Source organism: Marmota monax, unplaced genomic scaffold, assembly GCF_021218885.2.
Source record: "Marmota monax isolate L192 unplaced genomic scaffold, Marmota_monax_Labrador192_F-V1.1 WCK01_AAM20220418_F8-fsc00192, whole genome shotgun sequence".
Taxonomy (NCBI): domain Eukaryota; kingdom Metazoa; phylum Chordata; class Mammalia; order Rodentia; family Sciuridae; genus Marmota; species Marmota monax.
In genome coordinates, this window is record NW_026693786.1 from 2,865,685 (window position 1) to 2,892,184 (window position 26,500).

Below are 26,500 nucleotides of genomic sequence, written 5' to 3' on the forward strand. Positions count from 1 at the left end.
AGGGCTTTGTTTAATAAATGTCACATACTAAAAGGTTATAAATTTTAAAAACAAAATGTTCCAGAAGTAATATTGAATTCTTCCAACTTTATAATAGCATATATTTTAATGTTTAGGTTCAAAATTAATATCTTGGTATACAACTTTTAAAAATAAAGCAAAGGCAAAACTGGTAGAAGTCATGAGATAATGATGAAGTCACCAACTAATCAAAAGCTCAAAAATGATTCAAAGCATTTTTTCAGTAAAATGTCCTATAATATCTCTAATTAATGAGATGTGGCCCTATTTTGTTGTTGTTGTTGTTTTTGGTTTTTGGTGAAGGCACCATGAAAGTTACTATCAAATGGCATTTACAAAATCTTAGGAGTAGACAAATAAAAGCTGTATGAAATTAAGAACACAGAATTATTAATAGTCTATACACAGGCTATGGTACTAGAATAATGCCTGTATTACAAAATGTGTATTCCTTCATTTCACAAAAAAAAAAAATCTAAGTTTTATAGGAATTTTTGTAACAATATATTAACATTGATATAAATTTAGAAAATTTTATCATTTCAGAACTAGTTCAGCATTTTTATACTTGAAAAGTGAAAACAAGAAATTACTCCAAGTCACAAAACTGAGTTACATTTGCTAACACTAAAATCTGAATTTTTTTCTTTCCTTTCCTTTTTGTCCATTGGAGGAAGACCTATTTCTCATTTTCTGAAAATCTCAGTACACCAAAGAATAGGGAAACAAGAAATAAAGAGATTACATATAATGTTTAAATCTTAAGCAGAGGACAATCGTCCCCACTACTGACCATATTATCTTCCTTGCTGGGAATTATAATGCAATAGAGAGTTGATGAAAACTGCAACCAGTTTACTCATTTACAAAAATATTCTATCCACTGGTTGGACATCATATTATATGACTTCTAATACTTACCTGAACTACGTTGAAAAACCTTAAAATTGCTAAATATTTGAAGCCCTTACTAAAACAGAGAAACAAACAAAATATTCAATTTAGAATGCTACCTTTGTTTTTTCAAGTACTATAAAGAAGAATCAGAACAATTTTACTAATCAAACAGTACCACCACTAAAAATTAAAAAAAAAATCACAGATGTAGCAAATTTGTATAGAGAATGGATTAAAACATGTAGGAGTAGAAGGTGAGCATTTGGAAATGTTTAAATAGAAGTGAAAGTTATGATATCATGCCATAATTTTCGTGAAATCAAGTAAACAATCATTAAATATCTTCATTCACACGCACAACATCCAGGAATCATTAATATCTTTCCAAAATATGTTGCATTAACCGTACAAAGCCTTCAACAGAACACCCACACCAAGACAGCAGAAAATAACACAATAATTTGTATATTTTCTAATTTGAAAAGCAAAACTAATACCAGATGTTAGGAGAATTGGAAATGTAAAAGGCTATGATCTATTCTCACTATAAATAAGTATAACGTCTATCAATAAGGGGTGATTTTTTTGAGCAATCTCCACATATTTTCCTTCTATGGGGAAAAAAAAAACTATTTAGCCCCAATCACAGAGAAATCATGAGAAAAACTATGTAATAGTACTAGAACCAAGTAAACATTTTTCAACAATAAAGTAAATGTGTGTGTGCTCATGTGTGCACGCAGGCAGGGATCCCTGTGTTTGTGTTAGCAGGAAAGGGTATCCATATAAAACTCTCTGCTTTTGGTAAAAATTAGAGATTAAAAAAGAATGCTTAATAAGAAAAATCTATTACTTGTGTTTTTACTCTCAAAAGCTCAATTCTAAATATTTTTCATATCCTGAAAAATATACAAATAAAAATATTCCAAAAATAATAACCCTGAACACTAACATTATTAAATTTGAACACACCATCATATTACTGAGGCTCCTTCATTGTACAAGTATTAAATTGTAACATAAGAAAAAATGTTTGATCTGAATATCCCCAGTTATACTGAAAACATACAGGCTGCACATTCCTAATCAATACATCTGAAATCTGAAGTGCTTTGAAATCTGTCAGTATTTTCAAATCATGGATGCTCAAATGGTAAAGACTAGGCAAACAGAATCAGATACAAAAACAACTCTGAAATATGAAATACTTTTGGTCCCAATCACATTGGATAAGTGTGATTTAAATGCCAGCGTAATTATTAAATTCTACCCAAAATAAAAAATATACCAACGGATACCTGTTCAAAGAGGAACCGATTTAAACCCCCAACTAACAAATATTAGAAAGTCAAATGAAAACATTTTCTTATAGTACTTCCTCATAACTAAGTTAAATTATGTGTATAAATTTAAAACCATGACAAACTAATTGGTATTACAGCCTTTGAGAAAATACATCAATTCTAAGGTAGAAAATCTAAAATAAATTCTTATTACACAAATATCAAAATATTTATGCTATTTTCAAAGAAGCTCAATAAAACCAGAGCATTGACCTATATTTTGTCATTGTTCATTAAATAAAAGCAATTAAAGAGAAATTAATTCATAGCTTACAGGATTCTATCTCACAAATGTATACCTCTACCTTCAAATACAAATGCTACATAAATACAGATGCTACATAATAGCTTTTTAAAATAACACAAACTTATTTATGTCTACTAAAATATCCAAGATGAATATGTTTTTAAAATGAACTCAAAAAAACTACCACCAGGGTAAAAATGGGAGTTCATAATCGACTTGAATCAAATGTATGAAATATGTCAAGAGCTTTGTAATGTTTTGAACAATAATAAAAAAATAAATGTGCTAATAAAAACAAACAAAAAAAACTACCACAACATTCAAACAGAAAAACCAATCAAATTTTCACACAAATATATATAACCACATATGTTTTGGAAAAAGTATTTACTTCCTCAATTTCAGGAACATAAAGAACATCTGTGGTTCAAACTAATTTATATATCTTGATTCTAAAAATTTTTATGAACTCTTATGAAAAGGTGCATTATAATTAAAATTAAATGCTTGAACAAGAAAAAGTTTTACACAAATTTATTGCGTTGAAATAGTGAAGCATTTGCAACAATACACTATTTACCTCTCCATAAACACCATCACTGGAAATGTATTACAATACTACTAAAAAAGCAATGCATATGAAATTTATACACAATTTTTACACAGCTACACAATTGTGTACAAATTTACACACAATTACAATATACTACTACTAAAACACATCCCACTCAAAAAAATGTCAAATTGGAAAAATAATGCCAAGATTTAATCATGATCTGCAGACAAAAATTTTAAAGTTGCTTAGTGCATATTCAAATCTGCTCAAATACATCATTTATACTAAAATAGTGCAAGAAGTTATTTGTATGCACATCATGATTAGATAACCCATGCATATTAGATATCTCTTTGGTATAGTGGATATTAAACAAATTATTAATTATATATTATAAGAGAACATTAAACTGAGTATAATGAAAGACATGCTCAAGATAAAATTCAATTCCTCAAAAGTACTCAATAGGGTTGTAATTTTTTATCACAAATACAAGATGGAATTAAAGGTAAGTGCCAATAAAATACTTGCCAGTTACAAAGAGATATGATCAGAGAACTTAGAAGATGAAAATGTAATTTTCTGACAAGTTCTAACAAAAATTATCATAACTTAATAACAATCTTATTTGGTGACTAAATATGAAAGTTCATCACTCACAACTGAGTCAGGATATAATGTACTTAACACTGTTAGCCTATCAGTAACATTTGAGGCCTCACACAGGAAAACAAATAATAGTATATATAAGTAAGAATTTAAGCATTTTTAAAATAAAATTTTAAATGTTTTTATTATCTGTGATGAAATAATGTAAAATCCAAAAATTGTATGCAGTTACCATTCCATTGTGGACCTCACCCATATTCCATGAAATAATCCGGTATATATTTTTAATTTAAAAAGTAAGGAGGAAAGCAGAATCCGACTCTTTGTTTCCATAATTAAGCTCTATTAAAAATGTAAAATAAACCTATTCATTCACTTTAAATATTCTATATGTTAGCAGAATGCTGATCTTTCAAATTGAGAAACCTATCACCATCAGCAAGACATAAAACAACTACCATAACAACTCAGCCTACAGTATTTAATACTCTGTTAAATTCATTAAAAATTATGGCACAAAAATTACATGTGTATTTTTATATCTTCTTTAAATATTAGAGTTTACTAATAGGAATAAATATTCCTTAATAAATTCATCAATTCTACCAGATTAGAATTAATCAGAGAAAACGCCATCCAACCTACTCATTTTAGAGGTAGAAAACTTTGGCAAAACAAGTTGAAGCTCAAAAATCACCTAGTTGTTAGAAACATTAGAAGATATGATCCTTATCCCCATTATTCCAATTTCATTCACTATACCACTTTGTCTTCATGATTGGAGATTATGATTGGGGATATACTAAAGTAAACAAAATGTTTAAAAGATTTGTAAAACATTTTGGTTATATTCTTTAATACCAGTTTTAATTCTTTACTGTCTATGTCAGGAATGTGTCCCTTTTTTTCCTTCTCCCAGCCATCCCTCAGTTAAGTAAAATTCTACAAGCTCCTACACATTTAAACCTACTGTCTTATTAAAGTTAACACTGTCATACTACTTCCATTTTCTTTGAAAAATGGCTAAAATCTAGTCTGGATCCCTGTAAATTTATAATTTATTCTGAAAGCAATTTCTTAATCTTAACTATCAAGGAATCTTTTTTTTCAATCTCAACAGGTCTTAAAAAACAGGATCACCAAATTCATTGGATGACAATTAAGAACAATAACCAAATATATAGAGAGATGTCTGTTGTTACCAATTTATTCATGATTCACTTTCATCAAAAAAAAATCTGTAAAAATTAAAAGTTTCAAAAATTATCACAGTTTACATGAAAACACAAAACTGACAGTTCTGTATTTATAACACACCCTATGCTAGGTGTGTTAATATTTATATTTATTTTCTCTTAAGGTTTCTGAGTTTAACCCATTTTCTGGCCTTTCTTTCAAACTTGCAGGAAGACTGTGAATGAGTCTTTCTAAGGCAGGCACTCCCGGTTTTTACAACCTGCTTGCTGTTCCGTTGCTGATGTTTGCGCCCACGCCTAGGGTGTGTTATAATCTTTTTTAAGTCCTTACAGATGGAATCATACCTATTCTCAGGATCATTGTCGTCATCATCATCATCCACTGTGACAGGCACTGATTTACATAAGGCTTCATCTCCTTGGGGGAAAAAAGTGTACTTAAAATTAGCTTTAAATGATCTACATAAGTTAAACATTATAAAATAAAATTTAAAGTCCAAAGCTCTTAAAAATACCAGTAGGTACTAACCACTATTCTGAAATGCAAAATATGAGTAAAAAGAACGTTTAAAAAGTGTAGTACAAAATTTATGAAGTACCAGAAGTAAAATGATAAATAGTAAGGTCTTAAATATTTCAATGTTCCTTACAACATTACAGGGTGTGTGTTTGCTTGTTTGTTTTGCAGTGCTGGGAATTAAACACAGAGCTTTGGGCCTGCTAGGCAATAAGCAAATTTGAAAATTCCTGTGGATCTGTAATTATTCCAAAATAAAAATTTCAAAATGGTAAAAAAAGATAATTGCTGATGCTAGCCATGAACTTGCAGTCCTCCTTTCTCAGCCTCCATAGTTGTAGGAGAGGTCAATATGAATTAAGAGAGGAGACTTTTGGGGGGATACTGGGAACTGAAACCAGGGGTACTTTGCTACTGAGATATTTCCCCAGCCCCCAGCCCCCTTTTTTTTTATAAAGATCGAGTCTTGCTAAGTTAAGTGGCTTAGGGCCTCACTAAATTGCTGATGCTATCCTTGAACTTGCAGTCGTCCTTTCTCAGCCTCCATAGTTGCTGGGATTACACATGTGTACCTCAAGACCCAGTGAGATGTGTAATCCTTGAGACGTAATCCTTAAGAAATAGTTTTATTACTTTCACATACAGGCAATAGCCTAAACAGGCTAACAGTGTTTATATACAGACCTTTGGTTAATTTACATTCATGAATAGATAAGTATGTAGAGACTGAGCTAACTATTAATGGATCTCAAGATCTGTTCTTTTCAGATATTAAATTTTAATGGTAGCTACAAAGAACCATCACATTAGAAATGCTATCTATCCCTCAGGCTTCATATACTGCCATCATATAAGGCAAAGTCATGCTATTTGGTTTGGTTGGTTACACAAACTAGTATAAGTACTGTTTTTTTTTTTAAATATTTTTTTAGTTATAGATGGACACAATGCCTTTATTTTGTTTATTTCTTTTTTTGTGGTACTGAGGATTGAACCCAGTGCCTTACACGTGTACCACTGAGGTACAACCCCAGCCCCTATGTATTCTTTATCTGTACTGCAGCTACTACCCAGGTATCATCATTTTTCTGATTTGTCTTTTTTCTTTTTTAGCATATTAGTGTTCTGTTTTTTCCTTATACATATGATAAAATATTTCCCAAAGTGTGTGTGCATGTCTTATTTTCTCAACTGGGCAAACATTTTTACTCAGATTATGTGTTATTTGGACAAAGGTATATCTTACCAATAGTATAACTCAGACCGTACTACAGTTTGATTTATTGGTATTAGAATGTGATTAGGGCAAGTCATTTTGTTACCACAACTTACTACATTCCCCCACCATTTTCTCCCCCCCAACCCCATTATTCTTGGAGGAGACTGTCCTGAGAACTTAAATTGATTTAAGTGGTCATTTTGTCAAATGACTACTTAAATTAAAAATGTGACTGATATAGTGCAATATCTTTTTATGAGTATACTATATTATCATATGAAATTATTACTATAATAATACATGGATCATTGTGTGATTTTAGCAAGTACAAATATGGTTTTCAAATTTTTATGTTTGGTGTTTAGTTATGTGTGTCTTTTAGTTGTAATCAAAACAAGAATTCTTAAAACAGTTCATTACTGTCATGTTTTTAGATTAACTAATTATCATTATCTTTCTTGTTAATTACAGAGGAAAGATTATACAGCATTTACAAAGTTTTTGCCTCCAAAACATGAATATGTGTTAGCTGTGAGAATGACTCCTATTCAGTGCAAGCTTTATCAGTACTACTTAGATCACTTAACAGGTAACCAATATATACTTATTGTTTTCATCTTCTCTATAAAGACATACTTTTTCTGAAGAATTTTTCCTTGTCAGTTCCTTTCCAGTTTTGCATTTGAATGGATGTCCTTAAAAGCACAATAGCTCTAATTTAAAAGAAATCACTAATGCTGTCATTAATCTCTAAGAACAAATGAATAAAAAAAAATATATGGCATGCATTCCTAATGAATGTTCTTCATTTGTAAGAAGCTATTTCAGAAGAATTATGAATATGGAATAAATCCAGAATAGAAGACACACAGAAATTCTGGAATATTTTTTAAAAATATTCCAATTGCATTAATGTTAAAAGCATGTAAATGAAATCTATGAGATTGTTCCTTAGTTATCAAATTAATAAAGGTTGAAGGCAAAAAAAAAGGCAGAAAGCAAGACAGATGTTTAGAATGATCTCCATGTTGTAATAAAATTACAGTTGCTTAATGTACACTGAAATGTTAGCTGACATTGTTTTCTGGGTTTCTTCATTAAGAAGAACTTTTAGTTTGTTTTTCTTTGCATTATTTTTAGAAAACACAATGTATGTCTATTGTTTTATCATCACTAAATGTGTGTGTGTGTGTGTGTGTGTCTCTCCATTTATTTATGCCTGAAGTAGTTCACATAACAAAACCTAGTCTGTGGCTCTGAGGGGAGAGATTTCTTATTTTTTGGTCACTTACTTGGGTTCTTTCCCCACATGATATGCCAAGTTTCATTAGTGAATGCAGGTTAGAAAATGCCCTTGAGGGGCTGGGGTTGTGGCTCCGTGGTAGAGTACTCGCCTAGCATGCATGAGGCACTGGGTTCAATCCTCAGCAAAACATAAAAAAAATAAAGATATCCTCTTAAAACTAAAAAAAAAAAAAAAAAATGTTTCAAAAATTAGAAAATGCCCTTGAGCCCATTGTGGATGCAATGACTGATGGATGGAAGTGTGCATACAGTTATTAAAATTATACTTTATGATACTAGGTGCCCTTTAATAGATGAATGTATAAAGAAAATTTGGCATATGTACCCAATGGAATATTACTCAGCCATAATAAAGAAAAAAATTATGTCATTTGCAGGTAAATGGGTGCAACTGGAGAACATCATGTTATATGAAATAACCCAATCCCAAAAAAACAAATGTTGAATATTTTCTCTGATATGAAGATGCTAATTTCACAGTAGTGTGGGGAGTTAGGGAATAATAGAAGTACTCTGGATGAGAAAAGGGGAAATGAAGGGAAGGGAAGGGGAATGGTTAAAGATAGTAGAATGAAGTGAACATTACTATCCTAAGTGCACATATGATTATACAACCAATGCAATTCTACATTATATACAACCAAAAGAACGAGAAGTTGTATTCCATATATGTATAATGTCAAAATACATTCTAATATCATGTATAGCTAATTAGGACAAATTTTAAAAAGGAATGTGGAAAGAGAAAAAAATTAAAAATTTAAACTGGGGTTGTGGCTCAGTGGTAGAGTACTTGCCAAGCATGCATGAGGCACTGGGTTCGATCCTCAACACAACATTTAAAAAAAAAAGATATTGTGTTCACCTAAAACTAAAACAATAAATGTTTCAAAAAACAGAAAATGCCCTTGAGCCCATTGTGCATGCAATGATTGATTAAAAAACCAGAGGAGGATGGAAGTGTGCGTACATTTATTAAAATTATACTTTATGATATTAAAGTGCTACCCTTTGTGTAACATGTGTGTGTGTGTTATTATTTTTTTTTTTTTTGGCCCTACTGGGGATTAAATCCAGGGGTGCTCTACCACTGAACTGTATTGTCAGCCCATTTATTTATTTGTTTGTTTGTTTATTAATACTGAGTCAAGAGCTTAGTATGTTGCCCAAGCTGGCCTTGGATTTAAAAAACATGTTTAACTTTATTTGTTTATTTTTTTTTAATGTGGTGCTGAGGATCGAACCCAGTGCCGCACATGTGCTCGGCAAGTGTTCTACCCCTGAGCCACAACCCCAGCCCCTGGTTTTGTATTTTTTATCCCCCTGCCTCAGACTCAAAGTATTTTTTCAACATATGATTATACAACCCATGCAGTTCTGCATTATGTACAGCCAAAAGAATGAGAAGTTGTATTCCATATATGTATAATATCTCAAAATACATTCCACTATCATGTATAGCTAATTAGGACAAATTTTAAAAAGGAATGTGGAAAGAGAAAAACAAAATTAAAAAGTTAAACTTCATCCTATATTGGAACACCTTTTTTTTTAAAAAAAATATTTATTTATTTATTTATTTTTAAGTTTTCGGCAGGCACAACATCTTTGTTTGTATGTGGTGCTGAGGATCGAACCCGGGCCCCACGCATGCCAGGAGAGCGCGCTACCGCTTGAGCCACATCCCCAGCCCGATATTGGAACACCTTTTTTTGTGAAACTTACTTTATAAAAATGTGTAATTATATTGAGCATTAACATACCTGTAATCCCAGCTACTAGGGAGGCTGAGGTAAGATGACTGCAAATTGAACGCCAGCCTGGGGGACTTAGCAAAAATAAAAACTAAAAGGGGCTGGGTGTATAGCTCAGTGGTAGAGTACCCCTGGGTTCAATCCTCAGTAATCCCCAGGCCACATACACACACAAAAGAGTTGGTAGTGGTTTTCTATGCCTATAATCCCAGCAATTCAGGAAGCTGAGGCAGGAGGACACCAAGGTCAAAACCAGCCTCAGCAATTCAGCCAGGCCCTATGTAACTTAGCAAGACCCTGTCTCAAAATAAAAAATAAAAAGGGCTAGGGAAATAGCTCAGTGGTAAAACACCTGCAGGTTCAATCACAGTATCTCCCCATCAAAATCTAAGTGTCCTCAGTTAACTAACAGGTATTACTAAAACAAACAATACAAGTAACTAGTGAAAATTATAATAAATTTATATAATAACAATCATATATATTTAGTATAACAACAAACAATGTTTGAAAATAAGTGTAATAATGATTAATTTTTTTTATTTTATGTTTCTAGGTAGCCATAACTAATTAACTCAAATCCTAATGTTCCTGATTCTCTATCCCATCAGGTTTGGGTATTCCATCTACAGTTTGGATTTTCTTTCTTCCTTCATGTTGATAGTGTTTTAAGAGAAGCATCTGTGATTGGGGACAGGACAAAAAAGAGAAGATTCTGTTTGTACTATCAGAAACTAGCTGAGAAATATCAAAAAGGGTTTCAATACACTAAATTTAAGCTATTTAATAGGATTTCATGGGACTCAAAGCTATCTCTTCTGAAACCAGGAATGGTTGTGCACACCCATAATCCAAGTGACTTGAGAGGTTGCAAGGAGGATCCAAGTTTGGGAGTTTGAGGCCAGCCTCAGCAAGTTAGAGAGACTCTATCTCAAAATATGAAAAGTGCTAGGGATATTGCTCAGTGGTTGAGCAACCCTGTGTTGAATCCCCAGTACCAAATGAAAAGCTCTCTGTTCCAATTTTTAAAGCTATATGCATGGCAAAGCACTTAAAACTTTTGGTCTCATTTCCATTAAATGAATACCTCCTGGAGTACTCTCACAAAATGTACCATTTTCTCTCATAAATTTTACTGTTCATTACCCCAGAAAAAAAACACTAAACACATAAAGAACATTTTTGTTATTTACCCAAAAACTTTGGTCTGACTGACACAAAAGACTAACAATGTATGAAATATTTTACAAAGATGGCATAAAATTAAATCAAGAAAGGTCTTATAGTAAACTGGTGATCATTTTTAAATAGACTTCTCCTAAAGAGTAATCCTGAATTAGATTTTCTTCAGGAAAAATTAAACAATGTAGTTATTAAAAAGGGTTTAAAGAGAGTACAAATTTTAAAATGTTTACTTATTTTTTTCATACCTGAAGATTGGCAAAATCCAGTGTGTGAAGAAAGCACTAAATTTTCAGTCACAGGCTTAATTTTCTGTTCATCACTGCTCCCCTCGCCTACAGAATTCTGATCATCATCTCCTACATCAGATGATGAGGAAGTAATGTCTGCTTGCTTCCTTTTATTGCTTGTTCTTAGGGGGTTTCTCTTTTTTTCCTTGACATTGACTGCCTTCTTTTTAGCTGAAGCTCTTTGTTTCTTCTGCTTTTTATTATCTTCAGAACTTTCCTCAGCATCAGAAGATGATGAGCCACTTTGTATTTCCTTGGTATTTCTCTTTGAATTTAAATTTCTTCTTTCCCTCAATTCTATTCTTTTCGGTTTCTTATCAGAAGAGTCGCAACCATCTTGTTTCATGGAACATTTCTCAGTATCAGATGATGAAAAATCTTGTCTCTTCCTTGAACTCTTTTCAGGCAAGTTGCGTCTTTTCTTCTCTCTACCTGATGCTCTATTCTTACTCTTTTTATCTTCTGAAGAGTCACAACTATCTCCTTTCCCTAGTACCTTTTCAACATTATCAGATAACTCATCCTTCTTTTTAGAAATTTTATCTTTCATTTTTTTACCTTTCTTTTCTCCATCAGTTGTGTCACTCTTACTTTGTTTTAGGCCCTTAGGAAAATGACAACTTTCTTCTCCCTCAGGTAATTTCTCAGTGCCATCGGATGATGATTCATAATGCCGTTCTATCTTCATTACTTTTTTCTTCAAGTCTATAGTCTTTTCTTTTTCTTCAGTCCCCTTTTTGTTCTGCTTTTTATCTTCTTCAGAGGAATCATCACTCTGCTCTTTCTTTGGGAATTTATCAGCAACATCAGATAAGCCACTCTGTACTTTTTTACATGTTTTGGTTCTCAGATGCTTGCTCTTTTCTTTAGTTTCAACTACTTTTTTGTCTTCTAGGGAATTTAAACTCTCCTCTTTCCCTGAAGAAGGCTTATCAGCAACATCAGAAGAAACACTTGGTTGCTGTTTCTTAGAAAGTCGATCTCTTAATTCCACTATGGTCTTGTCTTTCTCAATTGTGCTTTCTGCTGAAGAAAAATTCTGTTTCCTTTCAGCATCATCAGATGATCCTTCCTGTGAAGTCTTCAAACTCTTCTGCCCTTGATTATCCATCCCTTTTTTGCTGTTTTTTTCATCTTCAGAAGAATCATAATCTTTTCTATTTGAAAATCTTTTTTTGGTTGTTCTGACAGCCCCAATTTTACTCATGCTTTTTATTTCTTTTTCTAATTCTGAGTCATAATTAGAAGACTCAGACTGATTTTGGCGTTTCTTTTTAGAAATTATAGAGCTTTTAGCTGATTTGCCTTTTTTAATATCAAAATCTGAGCCGGAAGTAGAACTTTTTCGTTTCCTTTTTCCTTTATCATCTTTCCCTTTTTGAGTCTTTAAATCATACAGAGTCTTATGATTTGTCTGAGTTTCATTAATATCAGTATCTGAAGAAGAACTGTGACTCATCCTGCTGCTTACCTCTTTGAGGATTGCTAACATTTCATCAGAATCTGAATTTTGATCCACAATCTCTGATTGCTTGGACTTAGGCAATTTATTAGGCTTAGGATTATCTATAGCACTGTCAGAAGAATTTCGCTTATCCTTTTTCCTGATTGGAACTGATAGTTTTTGTTTCTCCTTAACTACTTCGTTACTTTCTTCATCTGAATTAGATGTTGCAGGGTTGGTTTCTGTCTGTCGCCTCAAGGGTGTAGTCTTAACACGCGGGGATCTTCGAAGATCAGATTCTTCTAAAAGTAAAGGGACTTCATTTTCAGTTAAATGCTCATTGTCAGCGTTTTCCTGTCCAGGTCCACATTTCTCTGACTTGGGGTTCAAACCAGAACTTTTAGGGCCTTCTTTATCTTGTGGAACTTCCTGGCAATCAGCACCTTTAACTGGGGAATTAGAAAGGGAAACAGGGGTGAGTTTAACATATAATTCCTTTGTTACTTTAGCTGTACTTTTTGACTTAATACCTCCTCTGTTGTCTTTTGAAGGAGTATTTAATTTTACAGATGAACTCTCCAATTCTTGCTCAGTTCCACTATTGCCATCCCCCTGAAAATCAGTTGAACTCTGAACTTCCATGGCAGTCTCAAGATTCTCAAAAATATCCTCTGGAACTGAGGAAGGAACAGACACAATATCCATGTCTAAGTCTTCAGAAGTATTAGCAGGTTCATACTGAGGTTCCTCTTTCCTATCAGATTTCTTATGCTCACCACTGGTACTTTTATTTGCTCTTTGTTCCTCTATTGGGATACTCTGATCCATGTGCTCATTATCTACCTGTTTTCTGGACAGTTTACCATCTGACTTTGAAATATCCTTCCTTTCCAAAGCAAAGATTTTTTCTCCTTTTCGTACTTTTGTTTCCGACTTAGCATCTACAACTTTATGGTCTTTGGTATTTTTCTCTTTGTTTACAGCATCCAAAGCTTGAATCTCTGAATTCAAATCTTCCTCTAATGCAAGATGAGCCTTCTTGATATCAGCCAACACAGATTTAAAAGCCTTAAGCTGACGTAACTTTGTAGCAGAACTGATTTCTGAATTATCTGTTGCCTGCTTCAAAAACTTAACATAACTGGAGTTCATGTTGGCTGTGGTCTCAATCAGTTTTTTTGCCTTTTTAATCATCTCTTTGGGCACAGTTAGTGCTGAATAATTGTAGGTTACAGAGCCAGAACACGAATCATCTAATTTCTTTTCTTCTCCATTGCAATTTGAAGTATTCTTCTTTGGAGAAAATTTGGGTGCATGTTCACATACTTTAGTACTCTTTTCACTGTCAATTTTTATCTTCTTCTTATTTTGTTGCAACAATTGCTCTAAGTTCTCAAATACACTGTTACATGCAGTGACCAAGTCCAATAAAGGCTCTGGGTGACAAATGTAGCAATACCATTGGTTGTTTTCATCCATTATGGTAGACAGCTCCTTTCTACCAAGGTTACGGAGAATGCATTTCTTACAGAAGGCATTATGGCAAAAGTCACAACAAATCAAGTTCCCGCCTTCTGCACACCATCTGAAATGTTTTAAAGATTAAAATATTATTCCAAATGAAACTAATTTTAATCTCTTCATTATTAAAGCAATTTAAATTGTCCTGTCAGCAATTTTAGTAGTATTTTAGGTCATCTGCCTATTCCTTATCAGAAAGCTTAAAACTTAGTGCAAAAGACATCATAATGATGAGATTACAAAAGATGGATCTAGTAAAAGACTCTTAAGAATTCCCCCAAAAATGATGACACTGAATGTTAGGTGATCTTAATTATTACCTACCTACATTGTTCATCCATTCCATCTGAGTCACGGCTAATATCATCACTCATGTAATACTTAAAGCAATTCTATTGAAAGAAAAGAGGAAAGGGAAATTTTATTCAAAATTCATTAACATTCATAAGGAACAAAACTTAACTTTTGGTGGGGAGTACTGGGAATTAAACCCAGGGAAATTCACACATGCTACACAAGGACTCTATCACATCTACTCCCAAAAAAATTAACATTTGAAATCATTAATAAAGTAAAAGGAATGTGCACATTTTAAACAATCAAATCAGAACACTGTACTACCCAATACTAGTATTTTCCAGTCATTAAAATACCTCAAGGAATTAACTTTTTGACACAGATTTCCCTACCATCAAGCACCATTATTCATTACTTAAAAAGTGCTTTAAAGATTTTATTTAATAAAGCAAATTTCTGGTCTTATACAACTAGCTTACAAAGCTGTACATAAAACTGTATTAGATGTTTCTACTTCCTAATTATAACAGTCGCCACATATAAACAGCTACTATGTGTACAACTGAACTATTAACCTACATTATCTTTCAATCTCAAAATATCTACCCACAAGGTAGGAGATATTCTAAGGGGAAAAGTTAAGGTTCATTAATATGTAAATTAATCTAATATCATACACTATTAAGAGGCAAAGTTGTTATTCAAATTCAAGTTTCACTAACTTCAAATTCCTTTCCAGACATATTGGGAAAAGGGAAGGTTCCAAAAACTACCCAAACTGCCTAGACTTACAGACTGGTCCTCAGAAAAAAGCAAATAAGAAAAGAGAAAGGAAATGCAGGTTACCAATCCAGCTGTCAAAATTTAAAACTAACTTAAGAAGCTGAGGCAAGAGGATCACAAGTTCAAGGCCAGCCTGTGCAACTTGAAATTTTAAATCTCAAAATTTAAACCAGCCAGAGCTGGGCACAGTGGCGCACACCTGTAATCTCAGCAGCTCAGGAGGCTGAGGCAGGAGGATCGTTAGTTCAAAGCCAGCCTCAGCAACTCAGAGAGTCCCTTGTCTCTAAATAAAATACAAAAAAGGACTGGGGATGTGGCTCAATGGTTAATTGACCCTGTATTCACTCCCCAGTACCAAAAACAAACAAAACAAACAAAAAAAAATTAAAGTTAAACAAAAGGGTTGGGGATATAGCTCAGAGGCAGAACACACCTGAGTTCAATCATCAGTATCACCCTAATAAAAAGTAAAAACTACAGCTAGAACTCCCAGGAAAATATGGCCTACCCCTGCATTTCAAAAGTGAGTTACTCACACAAGATTCATCTCAGCACTAACAAGAGATGGGGAGCCCATACATAACCTTTATATCATAGGTATTTTAAAATAACTCTACTGTATTACCAACAAAAAGGTGTGGACAGACTATTAAAACCATAATCAACCTATAAGAAACATTTAAATTATATTATCTCAAGTTACTTCAAACCCTCTTCCACATGGAAACTTAAAGTAGTAGGGTACATTAAAAGGAGGGTTAGAAAACACAAGCATGCACACATACACAAAATGTCAGGTTTCGATACTTAACAGGTTCTCCTTTAGCTCTCAATCGCTGAATACTGTGCTGTATTTCCTAGAAGGAGCTGAACCAATCCCACTTTACCAGGCTAGTTCTTATTCACATTTCAGGTATTAGTTTATAACACCTCCACTGAAAAGCCAACCAAGTCCTAATTACAAAGGCTTCCTATCTGCTCCATAATCACAATATCTCCCCTGAAATGGCATTTTTCAGGCCTTTTATATATGGGTCTTCCCCTCTACAATGTAAGCCTGATCAACAAATCTCTACATACCTTACAAATAAGGACTTGCAGTGAAGGGTGTCTATAAATGGAATCTTTTTGAAAATGATTGACCTGCTGTCCACAAGCTGTGCAGCTCACAATTCCATGAAGCCCATCTTCTAGGAGAAAGGAGAGGCCATTATTTACACATTTACACAGGGGGGAAAAAAGGATATTTACCTTAGTCAGCATTTTGTGAACTTTATATTAGATATGAGATACCTCATAATCCATGGGGAAATAACTTTTTGGACACCCATTAAAAAGCCTTTTTTTTTTTACTGATTTTCTAAAAAGAAAAAAATACTGACTTTCTAAAAAATCTGACAACCTTGTCAAATTCTGAGCTACAAATCCTAAACTTCTTTCCTTTTACATATACAAACCCCATTCATTTCTCACAACTTGGCATAACATAAAGAGACCCAATAAGGAAGTTCTAAAAATAAAGATCAAGGGCTCTTTTTCATTGCTATTGCTTTACAAATAAATACACTACCTGTTCTTAGGGAATGGAGAAGTAAATGACATAAACATTTTTTATTCTCCAAGTGGAATTGTCTGTACAAATTCTATCAATGGGATACATGAAAACTTGGCAATTTGATATTACCCATTTCCTTCCTAAGATTTGCTTCAATACTGTCCATAATCCCCATGTGGCTTCTTTCTATGCCTACTGTCCACTCCCTACTAACAGTGTCTGGTTGGACGTTATGAGTTATCTATATAGCAGCAAAACATCAGCTAGTTGGAAAGGCATACCCTCATCCTGTACTATCTACAGGAAAACAGGCTGAAGATAATCTATACAAGCAACAATTAGAAGGAACCTCTCCTGCCTTGTTCTTGTTCCTACTTCGGCTAAAGCAGTGCCTCACAATCTAAGCTGAACATCAGAATCATCTGAAGAATCTTTTTAAAAAACAGAAACACACCTGTAATCCCAGCTACTTGGGACGCTGAGCCCAAGAGTGAAAGACCAGCCTGGGAAACACAGTGAGATCCCCATTTCAAGAGAAAGAAAATGAAAAAGAAAAAGGAGGGAGAAAAAAAAAAAAAAACAAAGACAGCCATTCCCAACCAATAAAACAATGAACTGAAATCCCTCTCTCTCTCTCTCTCTCTCTCTCTCTCTCTCTCTCTCTCTCTCTCTCTCTCTCTGTGCCAGATCCTGATATGCAACCAAGACTTTGATCCAAATAAAATAGTAGATTATGATTAAAAGAGGTCAGTGAAAATGCCTTCATTCACAAATAAAAAGGAGATGACTGGAAGAAACAACACCCCACCCCACCCCAAAAAAGTCTCTATCCCTAAATAACACAAAACGCCAGGTGCATTTCTCACCTTTGAGTTTTCTATTTTGTGTTTTGTTAGTTTTAAGATCCAAAGCACCATGGACCCAAAGACTATTTTAAATATCTTTACTTGTAGAGGCTAAAACAGTTCAAAGTATAAGGACACCATCATACGTTTTCAGAAGATGAAAGAGAATCTCAAGGCTTACTTAATGTTTTATTTTTAATCACACTGCCTGCCCTACATTGTTTTGATCTTGGGTATCGTGTATTCTGTTATTTGTTTTAACAGAAATATTTGGTGTAATTTTCATTTCAAATAATAATTTCATTAAGATAAATGAAACCTAGAATTTGAATATACACCCAATGTTAAATACTATTAATTAAGCATCTACTATGTGCTCTTGCATATATATCATTCAAGAAATTTTTTAAAATAGGTGATCCTTTGGAGAATTTCTTCCACAGGAAAAAGGAACTGTATGTGAGGATATTCGCTATAGCACTAATTAGAAAATTAAAAACTGGAAATAATCTCACATTTGGGAAGTAAATAAATTTATACTGTAAGAATTCTATAGAGCAGTGAAAAACCAACTAGATGTGTATTTGCTGACATGGATAAATTTCAAAAACAATGTTGAATGAGAAATGTTCTCAAAGGACATATATATATATATATATATATATATATATATATATATATATATATATATAAATACTATTTTTGATTTTTTAAATGAAAAAATTTTTTAATACATATATAGAAAACATAGAAAAACATGCATACACATGCACATGCATAAAACTTTAAGATAATCATTACCTGTGGGGTGGGAAGAAGGGGAAATGGATGAGAGTAGGACTGAACCAATATTTTATTTAAGTGAGATCTGAAGCAAATATGGTAAAATGTTGAAATGTTACTTTTTTATGTACTTGTTTCTGTTACACGTATGTTTAAATTTTTATATCTAGTTATGAAATAAAGATTATAACAGTGTGTCAATGTAAAAAAAAACATTTTCATTTCTGAGCTCAATACATTTTAGTGTTTTAAAGAGAGACTAAAATTATTTTGCCGTGTAGAAAATTTAGTGTAACATATTTTTTAATAATTAAACTGGGAAAAGTATGTCAAAACAGGATATGATTTTTTAAGTGACATTGTGCTATAATTTTGTTCCAAATCAATATTATTTTATATATAAATAAAATAATAAAATATTATTTTATATATAAAGTTTACATTCTTGACACTGTTCTAAATTAGGCTTCAATTTGGGAACTAATTTTACCAAAAAGTCTGAACAGTAGCCACAGCAATCCACTATCTCAGATCACAATTTTGTTCACACATGCATAAGCCTAAAATGAAATTTCTTGTGTGATTTCTGACAGTTTACAGATGTAACAAATCATTAAGACAAAAATAAACATAAAATATTTAAGTGCACTACATGGCTATAAACATACATATTCACTTAAGCATGATATAAACATTCTTACACAGAACACTCAACAAAATATTCCAGAAAACAATATCAGCTGAGACCAAACACCAGCAGCATACCAGAGTGGCACTAGGAATACCCTCCCCCCAAAAGTCCTTATTCTGCTTTCAAGTCCCATCCATATATCTGACACTGACTGCTCTAGAGCCCCTTCCCAAAAGACACCATTTAAACATTAATTGACACAATGAAGTACACATAATTATCTGTCTTTGCTAAAGGACTCAGAGGAAAGAAACTCTTATCCTCTAATCCTTATCATCACCTTCTACTTGCTGATTCTCTAAGTTTTAAGAGTAGTAGTTTATCTTAAACTGAGTTGTGTTGCTGCAACGGCAATTTCTCTACTATGAACTAGATTTCAAAAAATCGTCCATATACTCAAAAGGGGTTGATCACCCCCTTGTGGACAAAAGACTAAACAACATTTCCTTGATTTTCACCAGCAACCTCACGAATTATTTAATCTGAAAACTGATATTTTATAACTGTGGATCTAGTTCACTAATTCCATCAAGATAATTGAAATCTGCACAAAATTTCACCAATATAAAAACTTCTCTATTATTTCACAATCATATAACATGGTCTGTATTAAATGTCCACACCTTCATTATACTTCTATTTAGAAATTTACTGTCATATTCTCTCTTTAAGAAATTCATTTCTTTTATGGTTATAGTTTCTGGCTCTGATAATGTGCCCAAAAAGGATATACAGGCACCAATTAAAAGTAAAAAATGAACAAGTGGGAAACAAACTCCACTCTAATAAAATTTCTAAATGAATTCTCCTAATGCTAAATTTATACAAATTGTTAGCCAATCTAGCTGAGAACATAAGTGATGATAGACAAAGGGAGAGGTGGCTCAGGCATATGGAGGGTGGTTTATTGGCTCTAGCTCTCTTCTCTTTCCTACTCATCTCTGTACTGCATCAATGGATCAGAAATTTGAGTATACTTTAAGGACAAATTGGGGTACATTCTCAACCTCATCCCCAGAAATTCTATCTTGTTAGAAGTGGAGTCAAAATATTTGCATCTTTAATAAGTACACCAGGAAATACTAAATGCTGATGTCTGTCACTCTATGTGACAATGTTCTGAATATGTATGCAGTTACCTAAAGGCCATGGGCAAGATTTTGCACAAGTCTGAAATTCTGAGTAAGGGAAAACACATGGTATTCTGGTATAGGGATTATAGAACTAATGTGAAGAAGGGAATGCCAAGCTTCTTGAAATAACTTAATAGCCAATGAAGGCAAAGGAGTTTAGATAAATAGTGTTTAACCTTTTCTGCTTCAGAGTTCAAAAGAGAAACAGAAGTTATTTTTAAGTAGTGCTTTTAAAAAATAATGGGCAGAAAAGTGGAGGTATTTTTAGAAAGCACATAAGATTTTCTAATATGGTCATAAACAGCAATTTAAACTCATGGTTCATTTTCACTTGTATTTACCTCCGCGTTTTTTGAGATTTTCAGTTTTCATTTTACTTCTGCTTCTAAATTCAGGCCCTTTAAAATCATCTTTGTCTTCATTCAGCACTGGCTCTGGTTGTACAATCACTGTACCTAGAATGATTTCATTTAAAAAACCATTACACATATTAAATGTGCAAGTGAAGTACAAGACTTCAGTTCAGATAAAGCCAACATTGCTGGTACATAGTTTGTTTCTCTCAAGCTTTAAAATACTTGTCTAAGGACCTCACAAAAGTAAATAAAATGGGAAAGCAGAAAAAGGGCCAGGTTTCAACAATCAGATAATTTATTGGAATATAGTTCATGAGGGGGAGGTATTATGAACTAATTAAAACAGAAATGTAGGAATAAAATAGCCTCATCCCAGTTTTGAATTTTTATAGTGCCTATCACAAAGCTGTTATGAATATGAACATTTGGACTAAATTCCATGAAAAATTTATAAAATGAGTAGACTAGAGGATGAAAAGGCATCCTATTCATCTCATAATCCAAATCAGAATATCAGAAAAAGATTTTGAAGTGTTGTTTTATTTTACTTTGTGGGGATGTGTGGAGGGGGATAATAAAGTTCACTCTATTACTGCCATGCCTATTCTACAACATTTTCTAAATAGTATGTCAAAGATTCCCTGCCCTGCAAATTTCTTGAGTAGTATTACTTTAAGATACTTAAGCTGAAGTGCTCTAACAATAAAATTATAAAATGAGATCATTTGTTGGTGACTATCAAAATATTTTAGAATGCTGTTTCTTAACTATAAAATATGTAAATTGAGGGAAAAGGTTATCATTTTAAGTTATCATAACATTTTCTAAAGAGCGAATTAAACAAGCACAGTAAAAAGGGTCCGTCCAGGTTTCAACTTTTAGATACATTGCTCAAATTAGTAATTTGACTATTACTGACAACAATTAAGAAAGTGACTGCAGGTAGTTGCCAGTACTCCTTGAAATATGGATCCATTGTATTCAACAAGCAGATTTTGGCAACTTATACCATCTAGTTGTTAAATGAATTTCTGAATATCTAAAGAAGAGGGGAACATACAGGATTAAGATTTTACAGACTGTGGTATATTTAAATAATCCTTATCTTCCCATAAATGTTATTTAAAACAATTACTTTATGTTATATACTCTCAGAGAAGTCCCAACGTTTGAAAAGAGGTAAAGATTTTAAATTAATCATAAAGTAATTGAGCCCTTCCTTCCTGAAGATTCTTTTCTAATTGGAATTAAAGCCCAAATTGTAAAGAACACCCACTAGCACTAGATTAAGATAGAATAGGGTTCAAATCTTAGCTTCTTCATTTCAAACTGAAAAAAGTAATTCCTTTGACCTCTGAATTTATTCCTTCATCTCTAACAACAGAAACTTTACTGCATTGTTTTAAGGATTAAAGGAGGTTATTCTTTCAGAGTCTGGTATCCAAGCATACTCATGATAGTACTATAACAGTAAAAATAACCAACTGGATTTAAGCTTATAAAATAGGTTTTTTAGTATGAGAGAACTAAGCTTAGCTTAATTAATTAGGAAAATCCTATACTGACAAGTCTTCCATAGTACCATTAAAAGTTTGAATTCCAAGCTCTTACATCAATAAGCACTGCCAGTGACATCCACCAAGGATGTAAAAATCCAAAGAGTCACTGCCTTTAGTATTCAGTCTCCCGTGTTAGTTGTTCCTGTCCTTGACCATAAAAAACATTACATAAAATTGTCAGACATGATTTGCAAAGCCAAGTAAATGGTAGGCTCATCAATTCTCCTTCAACCTTTCTTCTATCCATCATTCCCTTTCCTCATTTAACTTTTCACTTTATAACTCCAAATTTATCCTATTAATAAGCAAAGCACAATATCCACCATATTCCTTCAACTTCCATAATTAAAGAAATGGATCAAAAACATAAATATAGACAGGGAACAAGGTTTACTAAACAGTGCTATAAGATATCTGACTATGGGCTGGGGGTGTGGCTCAGTGGCAGAATGCTTGCCTCATACATATGAGGTTCAATCCTCAGCACCACATAAAAAAATAAACAAGGATTTTTTAAAAAGAGATCTGACTATAAGAATAATTTTTAAAAATCCACTAACATACTGGAACATAGTTAACAATGGGGGAAAAAACTAAATTTTTGACTCTTTAAAAACACCATAAAATTACCAAGTCTATTGTCATTTTCTCATCATGCAATAATGATGCTCTCAAAATTGAGCTATAAGAGTCCAAGATTTTCAGTTGGAACTTTTTCTCAATCTAATCATTGTTCTCTTTTTTTAAAAAAATATTTTTTATTTGTAGTTGGACACCATACCTTTATTTCACTTATTTATTTTTTGTATGTGGTGCTGAGGCTCGAACCCAGGGTCTCACACGTGCGAGGCGAGTGCTCTATCGCTGAGCCACAACCCCAGCCCCTAATCATTGTTCTTTTACAATTAGAACTGTAAGAGTTGAGAGATGGGTGACAAGGTTTTTTAAAAATATGACTTCAAAAATACACCTTTATCTACCTTTAATAGTTAATTCTGGCTTTTAGCCTTGAGGAATTTAAGAATCTAGACCTAGTAACACAGGGGTAGGGAAATAGCTCAGCAATACAGCAGTTGCCTCGTATGTGAGGCCCTGGGTTTGATCCTTAGCACCACAAAAAAATAAAAATGCAACAGGATTAAATTAGACTGTAAATGCTTTTTTTAAGTTTTTAGGAATATTCAATATATTTTTTACATAAAGAAAGTACATTAACATTTACTGAATCAAAACCACATATGAAACTTTTAAAGCTACTTCCACATTAAAATATAATTTGGAAACTAAAGACATCCCCTAGTTAAAAAAAAACACAACAGAAAGAAAAAGAAATATTTGATTTTGTTATTTTTCAAAAATAATTGAATGTCCCAAATTTTAACCTCAACAACGTTGTTATTAGCATGTAAATACATTTCCAGACCACTATTGGTAAAATGCCAATCTTTGTCCTTTATATATACCTAGCAATAATCAAGTTCCAATTTTATAACAATGACATTTTAAGATGATTTCAATTTTAATTTCATACGAAAAATTAATACACATTACCTTTTGGCAAACTTTGCATAGTAATATCATTTTCTGAATTTTCATTAGAAACATCTTCATTCAGTGTTTCATCCAAAGGTTTTTCATCATCAGATTCTACATACTTTGTTACAACTGAAGGTTTCCTATGGAACAATTAAGTCCATAGAATTAGGGAAATGTCTGACAACTGGAACAACACCCCAAGAACATAAACAGCATGTTTGGATTTAGCAGTGGCTCTTAGCAGATATGTATGTATATCAAAATCACTTAGGGAAACATACATTTCTATACCTTACTTGCCACAGAAGATTATGCTTCAGTAGGCCTGAGGTAGGACCAGGGCATGTGCTTCCTGAAAAAGCTACAAAGGGGATTTTTGGCTATCTTTAAGAATCACTACTTTAGAGAATAAATTAATAACACATGCAAGCTATAGCTATGAAGAAATATTTCCAATGCTCAAAAACAAAAGTCCAAAAAACAGACTAAACTGCAAACTTCTAGTAACAACTATACCCTACAGTATATTGAATATAAAGTATACTTGGAAATAGTCTGTCCTTATAGTATAATTTGGGAATTTAGAACAAAAAAAAATAGCACTTTTTGATCTCCTTATAACTTACAACTGTAAAGACCACTCTACATCCTAGATAATTTCACATAACCCTAAAAATGTGACATGTTATCTGACACATTTAACATTTAACACATTTAACTTCTCCTTTCCCTTTTTTAAGCACATAAATTATCAAAAGAAATGAACTGCATATTGCAAGGACCACTGCCACATAAGATAAATCCTTCTCTAGAAATTTCTTTAAAATTCAGTTAGAATGAATCATTGTTGAAACTAGGTGATACAAGGAAATTTATTATACCAAATTGCTCATTTTTTTCATACTGCTCATTTTTAAATAGGCATGTTTTTTATAAAAGCTTCAGAACAACAGTGCTTGAGGTAAATTCAGAAAATGAATTATATTTTTAGAAACAGAAAATAAAATAGCCAAGAAAGAGAAAACTCTTCACTATCAACCAACCTCTTTGATCGTGATGATCCTGAAGGTTTGGATTTTTCTGAAGAGCTGGTTCCCTAAACATGAGAAAAAAAATAGAAAGTGAAATTCTCAAAGAAACATTCATTTTGCTAAATAACAAGACTTCGATATAGTGATATAAAGAGATACTTTACATGCCTAAAATAATTCCCTAAAAAAAGGAACTTCAAAAACTAATTCTCAGGGGCTCAGTGATAAAATACATGCTTAAGCACAAACAAAGCCCTGGATTCAACCCCTGAAACCTCCAAATAAACTAATTCTCATTTTTACTTAGGTTTCCTTAACCAAAGATAAAATTCCTGACTTATTCTTTTTCTTTCTGGTGCTGGTGAATAAATCCTATAGCAGGCCCTCTACCACTAAGCTACATCTCCAGCCCCAAATTTATGTTACTTGTTTTCTTTCTCTGATGCTACAAAATGAACCATATGCTTCACACATGCCAGGCAAGTGCTATACAACTGAGTTAAATCCTCATATATGTCTTTTTTTCTTTTTTGGTGGTGCTGGGGATTGAACCCAGGGCTTGGGCATACAAGACAAGCACTCTACCAACTCAGCTATATCCTCGGCCCACATGTCTTTTTTAAACATCACTGTTGCATACTAGGGGATTGAATGTGATACACTGATATATGATGATCCTTGTCCTCTTCAACAGATAGAACAAAAGGTACAGAGGTGATCGGATGCCAAAACAAGAAGGAAGTTTTTAGGTCTAAAGTTTTAGATCTTAAATAAAACTTTGGATGTTGCATTCTTCTCTATGTTAACATATTCCATGAAATCACTTCTATAATGTGTTGAGATACTAAATTTACCCTCTTTTGCCACTATGTGGAAAGAACCTCAAAAACATAGTGTTGACCTGCATATCAGGTAAAGGAACACAGTATTGGGTTGCTATAATAATGCTTAGGAGGTTCTGAATACCAAGTTTAAAGAAATCTAAGAAGTATGGAGCCATGCACCATCTACCAAACACCATTGCTAAAATATCCATTTTAGATGGTTTTTGTTAAATACCTACTTATTAGTAATCCTTCAGTCTTCTTAGGTAAACTGCTCAAGTGAAGCACTACAATATCAAAAACAATGAAAACCTCAAACTAGAAAACTACCAAGCTGAAGAACAAAAGCCTTACACACAGTGAGGTATTGACTATAAACAATATAATGACATATATGACAGTTCATTATTGGTAATTAGTAAATCTTTGAAATGCTTAAATTATTCTTACCTCTTCCTTGTTATTTTCCATCGTATCAGGGTTATTTGCAGAACCACTGGTTTTATCTAAAAGACAAGAAATAAAAAAACATTATCTTTTTGAAATATTATCAATTAGAACACCAACACCTATGACACCATGAATCCATTTTCTAGCTACAAAGTACTACAGTACTGGTAATGCTCATACTAAAATATCCCAAGAAGAGTATTCTGACTAGAATCACTCTCATTTGTTTTTTTTTTTTTTTTTTAATATTATTTATTTATTTATTTTAGTTTTCGGCAGACACAACATCTTTGTTTGTATGTGGTGCTGAGGATCGAACCCGGGCCACACGCATGCCAGGCGAGCGCGCTACTGCTTGAGCCACATCCCCAGCCCGAATCACTCTCATTTGACACATTGCTTCTTATAAAGCATGAAATTTCTAAAAAGAGTACACTGGTTTCAAAACATTTCCTGCCATAATTTTCTAAGATATTTCCCATGAAAAGAAAACCTCAGGGCTGGGGTTGTGCCTCAGTGGTAAAGCACTTGCCTGGCATGTATAAGGCACTGGGTT

General features: G+C 32.9%; 1 protein-coding gene across 11 annotated transcripts in view; it reads right to left on the reverse strand.

Moving 5' to 3' along the window:
* Atrx (ATRX chromatin remodeler) overlaps positions 1–26,500 on the reverse strand; it is a 231,630-nt gene that overhangs the window by 146,957 nt on the left and 58,173 nt on the right. For 7 of the 11 annotated variants that reach the window (XM_058584905.1, XM_058584910.1, XM_046462149.2 and 4 more), the window contains 8 exons: positions 25,945–26,000; positions 24,683–24,735; positions 23,655–23,779; positions 20,530–20,643; positions 16,262–16,371; positions 14,426–14,493; positions 11,095–14,165; positions 5,215–5,287 (listed from right to left, as the gene is read on the reverse strand). In XM_058584905.1, coding sequence (XP_058440888.1) covers positions 5,215–5,287; positions 11,095–14,165; positions 14,426–14,493; positions 16,262–16,371; positions 20,530–20,643; positions 23,655–23,779; positions 24,683–24,735; positions 25,945–26,000 — 3,670 coding nt within the window. The remainder of the gene's footprint in view (positions 1–5,214; positions 5,288–11,094; positions 14,166–14,425; positions 14,494–16,261; positions 16,372–20,529; positions 20,644–23,654; positions 23,780–24,682; positions 24,736–25,944; positions 26,001–26,500) is intronic. The other 4 variants (XM_058584904.1, XM_058584903.1, XM_058584907.1 and 1 more) reach the window with 4 other exon arrangements.